Source organism: Carassius gibelio, chromosome A16 (genome assembly GCF_023724105.1).
Source record: "Carassius gibelio isolate Cgi1373 ecotype wild population from Czech Republic chromosome A16, carGib1.2-hapl.c, whole genome shotgun sequence".
Lineage (NCBI taxonomy): Eukaryota > Metazoa > Chordata > Actinopteri > Cypriniformes > Cyprinidae > Carassius > Carassius gibelio.
The window spans coordinates 12,235,458-12,244,845 of record NC_068386.1 but is presented as its reverse complement, the minus strand read 5'-3'; the positions used below and the strand labels follow the sequence as shown (position 1 = coordinate 12,244,845).

Genomic DNA, 9,388 nt, shown 5'->3' with positions numbered 1-9,388 from the left:
GAATAAAAATAGAGACAGATACATAAAGATAAGTCTCCAATTTGATTAAATCCAGAGAAAGGGTCAAAGGTTTTCCTGGTAAAATGATGCATCCGTTTACTCTGAAATGCACACAAATTATGCTTATGAGCATTTACTACCAAAACCATGTGCATTAATAGGACGTTTGTTCTGCTTTTGCTGCTACAACTGTATAACAAGATTTTCGACACCAGACTCAATAAAACATTTGAAATTGGTCCTAAATTCAGATGACCCAATAAAAAGAAATATGAGAGGGCCATCAATCATAATAGATAAATGGTCAAATAAACAGAATGAGGGATGTGCAGATCAAGTCACCTTCCCTGTAGCCTGCAGAGAGGTCAGCTCTCCTTCATTATTCAAGGCTCTTCAGAGAGGCCTGTCTGACTGAGCTAACCCGAGCTTGGGTCAACATGCCCTTTAAGGTAAGGAAGACCAGAAAGACTGAAACAAAAATGTGTTGCCTCTTGCACTGATGTCACTCATTTCCTGGCTATACCAACATGCAATGAATGCCCTTAGAAAAACACAGTATTCTATAAATAAACATGACAGGGGCTGAGCTCATTAATGTCATATCATAACGCAAAGCTGCAAAGAAATGTAAAAGTAAAGAATTGAATAATAAGCAAATGATTCAAACCAGAGTTAAGTTTTTCTCACAATCCCGTGAAACTCTACCCAAATAATGGGCCCTGGAGTCTACGTTTGATGGTCCACAATTATCGTTTGCAATAGATTCACACTGTCAAATTAGTTTGTATGATAATTTGATGGATTTCATCTAAAATGCAACAAGTGACTGTTCTTTGAGTGAGTGAATTGAATCATTTATTAAACCGATTAGTTTAAAACGCAGATTGCTTCCATCACGTGTTGTTTGGAAACGTTATCGCTGTGGAGCAAAACAAAGTAATATAGTGTATAAAATGTAAGTTACCCAATTTTAATATCTTGTTCAATTAACTGTTGTGCTGGTTGGCAATCTGCCCAGAAAAGAGGTAACTTAGGTCTTTTTGAGGTCTGTCCCAAAAATATTTGGATGCTCAAAACGGTGCGTTTACGCAAAGGTGTTGCGTTATACCAGCCAAGAGAAGAAATAGAGACCAAAGACTTTCAAAGCTTCATTTCGTTAGGCTCCAAATTCTAAATCAATAGATATAATAAAGAAGAACATTGAACGTTCATATTTAATTTGATGAACCACCCTTGCGTTTACCCTGCTGTGAACTTGAGGGGAACATGACTTGTTTTAGTGACAAAAAAAAAAAAAAAAAAACCTGCATTTGAGCTAAGGTCCGATAACTTTAACTGTTTCTTGTTAATTGATAATAGGCAGCTTGTTATTAAAAAGACATTTATTAGATTATAATCCATATCAGGAGACTTGCGCAGCACCACAACAAACCGTACCTCATTTTTTACAATTTTATTTAATCAGAATTCTATGCTCATTGCACAAAATATTTTGAGATCTAGAACATCACAGAATTACTGCAGACAGACAGCCAACATTAACAAACCACATTCAGCAAAATACAGCAATAAGTCACCATATGCTCTCTGGTGAAATTATGAGATTAGTTTTTATTATTGATACCACACATTGCAAAAAACTGAGGTGAAAGTCTAAATGAGAGATCCATGCTCTGCACAAATTCTTTCGAGATTTCAACAGGAAGGTCTATTCTCCATGAAGACTGACAAGTCAGGCTAACGCGACAGCAAATAACAGGTCTGCAACATAACCAGAATGCAATGACAACCTTTCCAAAATAAATATTTAAAGAAAAACATTAAAATCCAATATGTATTATTACACAGCGCCTTGTTTTACATATATTTCATGAAATCACAAGCATATTCACATATGCTCAGATATTAGGTGAAGCAAGAAGTTGTTTTACATTTTCTAAGTGTAATAAAATTACTTTTTAAGTACTGAACTTTCAATCCCTTTCGCCATAAATATTCTGAACATAACAGTCTCCATGGCAGCAAGGAAAGCCCAATGTGTTGTCTAGGCAACTGCATCAAAAACAGAAGGTTTATGTATTTATTATAAGTGGAAGGAGAGAGAATGAACATCCATTTGTTTTTGAGGATGTGGACAATTAACACAAAGCTCTGATTATTTAGTTTCCCCCTGTGGTGAACACTGCTCATGCCTCTTCAGATCAGTCAAGCTTTCGTTTCATAACATATGCCTAACTCTTTGGCTCAGTGTTTCTTGTTTGGGAAGGCAGTGGATACACAACTCCGTTGCTTCCGAGCATCTGCTGATTTCTGGAGGCTCTGCTTTCTGTTCCTGCAGAGATTGATCACAGTTTCCAGACGCATTCGATTTCCACTCTGATGTTCAGGTGGGTTATGGGACTTGAGGATGCTGCGGCAAGCTCTCTGTTGCGTGTGTATGTAGTACTTGATATCGATGTCATTCCCTCACCTGTAATTGATGTTATTGTCTGGCGCTGTTGATGTCTATGAGCAGCCTGTGTCAAAAGCATTTAAAGTTACTGACAGGCTTGACGGCTCATTTAGCCATGTCCTCAGCCACTGCCTTCCCTAATTTGTCTTTCAAGTAAGCCACTTTCTGCCAGTCGGACTTCAGTTCCAGCCATTCAAAGTACGGCACCTGTAAGGGAACACGTAAGGGGAGAGGTTGTGACTCATCTGTATACTTAAGAGTGAAAGTGTGGTCAACATTTCATGTTTTCTGGCAAGTCATTTCAGTGGCAATCACTGGAATATGAAATTGAAGGGTAAAAGATTCCAGAACAGTTTAAACTTGTTCATAACCTAGGATTTACTGCATTGGCCAACAGTAAGCTGCTTTTGGTTTGAAAATGACTTCTGTGTAAACTGTGCTTCATAAACTACTACATAACAGACGATGGAATTGGAACGCAAAATCAATCCCAGAAAGTGGGGAAGTTTTATGAACTCTGGTGTATTAAAATGGCTGTTGTCAGCTAGTGCATCAAATGGCAAGAGTATTATGTCAGCCCTGTGCTCAGTTGGAAGTCAAGACGAGTCCAGCCTACTCTATCAAACTGTACCCCGGGAGGCAGAGGGCTAACAGGATTGGCCTACATGCTGCAGACAGAGCCTGAGTCCTTTTCCACAGTTCTGTCTTTATCAACGCTATTTATAACCCAAAGCCAGGGGGAATGCCTTTCATGTAATAGCTGAGACAACAGGAATACAGCTAATCAGGCTAACTACACCAGTATTATTAACGAAGGAGTATATCTAATAATATGTGGTATTGTGATTTGGAAGACCATCAGTAAATGATATACAGCTAATACTGACCATCTGACCCCTAATGCCAACATAACTAAAGCATGCTTACAAAATTAGTTACTTCGTGCAATAAAACACTGCTAACCTGCACTTCATTAAAACCCATTTACCAGGTACAATATTTATAACATTTAGGAATGATTGCACAGCAAGTACAACTATAATGATAAATGTTTTAATCATTGTTTTAATTCTACGAGAATAAAGAGGACATCATCACAACTATAACGATAAAGACAAAGAGGAACACTATTGTTAAAATCACATTCAGGTCATTTTTCTTTCCAGTTTCCATAAGAATATACTCAACATCAAAGAGCTTGAAAGGTTAAAGTGGCAAGCGTCATAAACTGCAGCTAGTGCTTATATTAAACAGAACGTTAACGGTTGTTGCTGTTTTTTGTGCAAATGGATCTTAATTCGATGAGAATCGTGAAGTTCACTCCACAGATAAAAAGTTATTGACACAGAGGAAAGATAGCATTGGAGTCACTTTAAGAATGATTATTTCACTGTGTCTCACCTCCACCACTATGAACCCAGCCAGCTGTAGGTGACGTTTCTGCATGGCAAAGCGGCCCAGCAGATCCTTGCTCTTGAGACAAAAGTTTGGAAACTCCCAAGCCACAAATGCTATTCTGGAAATAGACATACACAACTGACAAATTTAGAAATAATCTCTGTATGTGAACTTAGGACAAGGCTTTCACTTTAACACTCACCTCCGTGCCCCTGCAGGTAAGGCATCACGTCCACCACCTCCAGGTAAATGAGGGGCTTTCAAGTTCTCCAAATCAATTGGCTTATTTTCTGAATCTACCATAAGCTCTCCATCTGTGGTGAAAACAAAAAACAGATTCACATATTAAAAGGAGATTATGTAAGACTCCTGCTTAAGGATTCATGATCAATGAATGGGAATTAAATATGTCCTCGGTTACCTTGGAAAAGTACTTAACTTCACAGTTGCTACTCACCTATTGTCCATCCGTATATGGTTTTGACGGCGGTGCGGAGGGCCTGTGTCCTGCCGTTTGTCAGGCTCTGGAGGGCTGTGTGTAGGCTGCTCTGCAGAGGGGTGCTGACCTCCACTTTGGGCTGGGGGGCTGGCAGCAGCACAGTGGGGGATTCGGTAGTGATTCCTAGAGGCTCCAGCTGAGCAGAGGCAGAGATATGGAGCAATTTCAGCCGATAGGTCTCGGTCCGATCCACAGTGCCTCCTGCTGGATAGGTCAGGAAAACGTTTTCATGACATCATACAACTGCAGACTGACTATAGTGCACAGTGCAAAGATTGACAGACTTGGTCACTATGAAATGTCCTTGTATGAAGAAAGAAAAAAAAAAAAATAGTGTATGTTGATTGACATTTATGCTTATGTGATCCATGGAAAGGTTTGGGGTTGACAAGTCCTTAAAGTGTTTTTTAAAGAAGTCCCTTACGCTCACCAAATCTAAATTTACCAAAATTAACAAATTACAGTAAAACAGCAATATTGTGAAATATAACAATCTATTCTACTTTTTATATCTTTTAAAATGAGATGTATTCCTGTGATGACAAAGCTGAATTTTCAGCAGCCATTACTCCAGTATTCACTATCACACGATCCTTCAGAAATCATTTTAATATGCTGATTTGGTGCTAAAGAAATATTTATAATTTTTATTAATGTTAATTAATTGTTAATTGTGCGGCATAATATTTTTATGGAAACCAGAATACTGTTTTTTTTTTTTTTAGGATTCTTTGATGAATAGAAAGTTCAAAACAGCATTATTTGTGATAGAAATGACAATTAAAAAGCTAATGTGTTCTTGCTGAATAAAATGATTTAAAAAAATCTTATTTCCCACAAACGTTTGAAGGGTATTGTATGTTAAATCTGCCTCTAACGACAAAGTAAAGACAGACACTGGACAGCGAGGTTATACTGCCACCATGTGTCTCGGATGAGAGCAGCAACTGATCAAAGTGCGACATAAGAAATGTGAATTCAGCAGTTTTCCCAAAATGGAGTACAGCCTTTTCTGAATACTTTTAGCATATTCATGCCTATGCACCTGTAAGTTTCTTCAGAAAGTCATACTGGGCAACAGAGGAGATGTAATAAGGATTGGCCTGGTTCAGCACACACAGCGACCAGACCACGTCTGTTTTCAGGAATGGCTCCAAATTCTGAAAGGAACCTTCCAAAGCTTTGTGTACCTATAGCCACACAATAAAACATAATAGGTACATGCACATACATACACACTTTCCATTGCATTTAATCAAGTATAATAATAATACAATATTACAAACCGGTTACCTTTTGGTAAAACTCCTCTCCTTTACCGAGTTGGAAGTTGAGTTTGGCGAAAGACATGAGGAGATTACACACCTGCAGAGTGCTGTAGTTTTCACTGTTACTCACATAGTGCTGAAAAACAACAGAGAGGGGAAAAAAGAATAAATATGTAAATATAGACTGGTGAAAGACGATTTAAATCAAACTAAATAAAAGGTTTTTTTCTTGGTGCTGATCTGATAAAAAAGGATTCCAGACCTGAGCAAAGCCTTCAAACATAGGCAAGTGGAGCCACTTGAGAAAGGCTAGAGACTTGGCACAGCGGGTGACGTCGAGGGAACTCAGTTCTGATAACCTAGGCAACAGCTCTGCCGCTATTCTCTGGAGCACTTGTGTCTGGTGAAAATTCAGCTTACCTTTTATTTAGAGAAAGACGAGAACACAATTAGATTTAGAGTTATTTATACCAGTCTAGGCAAGAATCATGTTTTATGAGGTTAATTGAAAAAAATGTCACTGACCATAAACGTATGCAATGTCAAGCAGCAAAGGTGTTTTAAGTTCAAAAGAGGGTTTCTGGTTCAGGTGGTATGAGAGAGCACGTAATAAAGGAACGGCTCGTCTGTTTTGAGAGGCCAGTGCAAAGGCCACCCTCCGGATATCCTCAGCGCTGAAGCTCTCTGCCAACTCCAGAGCCTAGAAAACACAAGATACTGTTCAGTGCTAGACAATCAAGTTACACAAACCTAATACAACATGAAGCAGATTTTTTAAAACGTGTAGGTGGCTAAAGGTGTTTGTGTGTGTACTCACTTTGTCCTCCAGTTTGTCCATGAGAGAGGGGGTGAAGAGCGAAGCACGGCCCATGAGAATGCTGACGGTACGACTGTCACACAGCTCTGTCCAGCGCAGCTCCAGCTGTTTCAGCAGGGCTGTGGTAAGTGCTTCATTTTCATACCTATTACCACACGAACAACAGCATTATGAGAACAGACCAGCTACTTACTGGACCAACTGCAGCATCAAGAACTTAAAAAACTTTTAAGAAAAAATGACTGACATAGATATTCATTCATATCCATTCATTCAAAGCAAATGCATACTCATACTTACGTTTGAAGTCTCTTATGCTCAGTAGGGCTAATACAGTAAAAACAGTAATATAGTGAATATGATTACAATTTAAAATAACTGTTAATATATTTTAAATTGTAATTTATTGTATTGTGATGCCAAAGCTGAATTTTCAGCAGCATTATGCCAGTCGCTACAAGTACTTCAGCGTATTGAGATTCTTTAGAAATCATTCTAATATGCTGATTTGGTGCTCAAGAAACATTTATTATCAATATTGTAAACAGTTGCATTGGAATGATACCGATTTTAGGATTCTCTGAGAAAAAGTTAAAAAGTGAAGCATTTAATTGCTTTTTTTTTTTTTCAATGTATAAGTCTTTACAATCAGTTTTTATCAGTTTAATGCATCCTCACTAAATAAAACTTATAGAAAATATCTTATAGACCCAAACTTTTTAACAGTAATAGATCAGTAATAGAGTAATTTAATTTAGTCAAATCCAATACATTTTAAAATATCTAAACTAAGACTGGGATAAAATGTAAAAGTTTTTTCTAAAGGTTAAATTTTACATTTTGTTGCGGTAGTAATGACTTTAATTATGAATCAAGCTTTGTCAAGCATGTGAATCCCACCCTCGTCTTTGTTGAAAGGCTACCCAGTCCATCAGGTACGCCAGGTGCCGGTAAGTGAGACGCCGGATCCTCCAGAGCACTTCATTCTGGATGGAGCAGAGTAGAGGGGCATCACAAGGGACACCCAACATAGTAAGAGCACGCAGAAGTCCCACCAGAGAACCATTCCACACCGAGGACACCTGTGAGAGAACAACAACAAAGATAATCTTCTGCCATCTCAATATCAGTGACAAGCAGACTTTCCATTCAGTCTTGGCTACCTGAGAGTGAACGGTCTCTAGCATGCTCTCGCACCGCGGATCCTTTAGGATCCCTTTGCCACCCTTCTCCATGACCCGCAGGTTCAGCTGGACAAGACACCTGGCAGCATCGCCGGCGGATCCACCATGCTCTGCCCACAACTGAAGCACTTCCTCTGGGGTGGATGCCTTTTCAACAAGTCGAACTAGTTGTGTTTGCTCATATGGCAATGTCGTCGTCTCCTCCATCCTAGCTAGTTCACTGCTCTGACAGAGGTGTCTAGCAGAAGGACGGATCCAAGACAGAGACATCTGGCACATCGCTTCTGTCTGGTGGACTGTTGAGGTCTGTAGTCGGGCTGAGGCTGTAGCAGCCTGAGGACAGCGAGGAAACAATCGCGCCCATCTGCACAGCAGCCTGGTGGTCATTTTGAAAAGAGGACTTCCTGTATTCAACAACCAGTCAAAGCATCTGCCCCACACCTCACCTGTGCACCTAGGAATCGATCACACAGCACATATAAGAAAAGACACAGCCCAAACTTATATAAAAAAAAAAAATAGCACCAGTCAGATATAAATGTTAAAATATAATTTATGTGGTAGTGTTTTGCCTTTAACCAAGCATTTAAAAAAAGCATATACCATTTTGTATTTTATTTTGTAACGTTACTTATTTTACTAGTACTGTTGCTTTCAAAAGAATAGCACTTAACTTCAACACTCCCCAAATATACTGACTCTAGCCACCATATTAAAAAGATCTGTCAAATTTCTGAATTACCTGGCTGTCTATAATCGGTTAAAGTCTATTCTGACCTTGCCGATTTGGGCAGGCGCCGCGAAGAGCTTATGAAACTGTCAACATTATCAAGCAAGACTTTTCGGCAACCCAATAAACACCAATACAGTTTAATAAACATGTTTTAGCAAAACTGAACAGGACGGCGCTGTCACCACCGATAAAAAATATATTGCCTTCTCTTACCTTGTCAAACCAGCTTTTATGAGAGCAGCGACGACATTCACATGGAGAAAAGAGCAGAAGGAGTCGCGGAGTTTTTGCGTCAGTGAACCGGCAACACGTGATTTCGACAGCGCATTGTGATTGGTTGACATGCCTATGAATTGCAAAGAGAAACTGTGAGACTTGTGTTGACTGGAGGTCTATGGTCAGTTCCCTTAGTAGATAATGCAAAGTGGGGGAAATTTTTTTTTTGCTAATGCTTTTATAAATAAATAGATTTCTTCCCCAGCTAATAATTACATTACTCATGTATTTTTTACATTTTACCTAAATAAATAAATATAAATAAATAAATAAATAAATAAATAAATAAATAAATAAATAAATAAATAAAAATTAATTATTATTATTATTGTTTTTACTTATACACTTAACACTTTCAGTTACTTTGATACTTTTTTGGAAAAAAACTGCTAATTTGGTGACAAAAGAAACAAAAGCCGGTGGGGAAAATAAATAAATAAATAAATTAAAACAACTATTTATACCATTTTATCTGCATCTGAATTAAGCAAACCACTTCAAATGTGCAGTGAAGTACATTTTTTTATCCTTTTAATAAAGTTTTAATAATCAGTGTTGGATAAATTGCTCTAAAAAGTAATTAATTGCTAATTACATCTTCAACAGTGTAATTATAATATTAATTACTTACACTAAAAAGTAATGCCTTATTCATTAATTACTTCCTAAGTCTCATATCAACCTCAACCAGCTGAAGAATACAAGATAGATGTGAAACTGCTCATTTAATTATTTCAAATAAATTAAATAAAATTGCAGAA

General features: G+C 38.0%; 1 protein-coding gene across 4 annotated transcripts; it reads right to left on the bottom strand.

Annotated features, from left to right (window-relative positions):
* Nucleotides 1–1,438: 1,438 nt before the first annotated feature.
* Nucleotides 1,439–8,710, bottom strand: LOC128030623 (FAST kinase domain-containing protein 4). 4 transcript variants are annotated; one of them, XM_052618395.1, is made up of 13 exons: nt 8,565–8,710; nt 7,598–8,072; nt 7,335–7,516; nt 6,735–6,761; nt 6,435–6,579; nt 6,143–6,317; nt 5,880–6,037; nt 5,643–5,753; nt 5,395–5,539; nt 4,308–4,553; nt 4,053–4,164; nt 3,854–3,968; nt 1,439–2,659 (listed from the first exon to the last, which is right to left on the bottom strand). In XM_052618395.1, the coding sequence occupies exons 1-13, from the start codon at nt 8,693–8,695 to the stop codon at nt 2,558–2,560; spliced, it is 2,124 nt and encodes a 707-aa protein (XP_052474355.1). In that variant the 5' UTR covers nt 8,696–8,710; the 3' UTR covers nt 1,439–2,557. The 4 variants fall into 4 exon arrangements, with proteins under 4 accessions (XP_052474355.1, XP_052474356.1, XP_052474357.1 ...); XM_052618396.1 differs by having other exon boundaries at nt 4,308–4,550; XM_052618397.1 differs by lacking the exon at nt 6,735–6,761.
* Nucleotides 8,711–9,388: the final 678 nt, after the last annotated feature.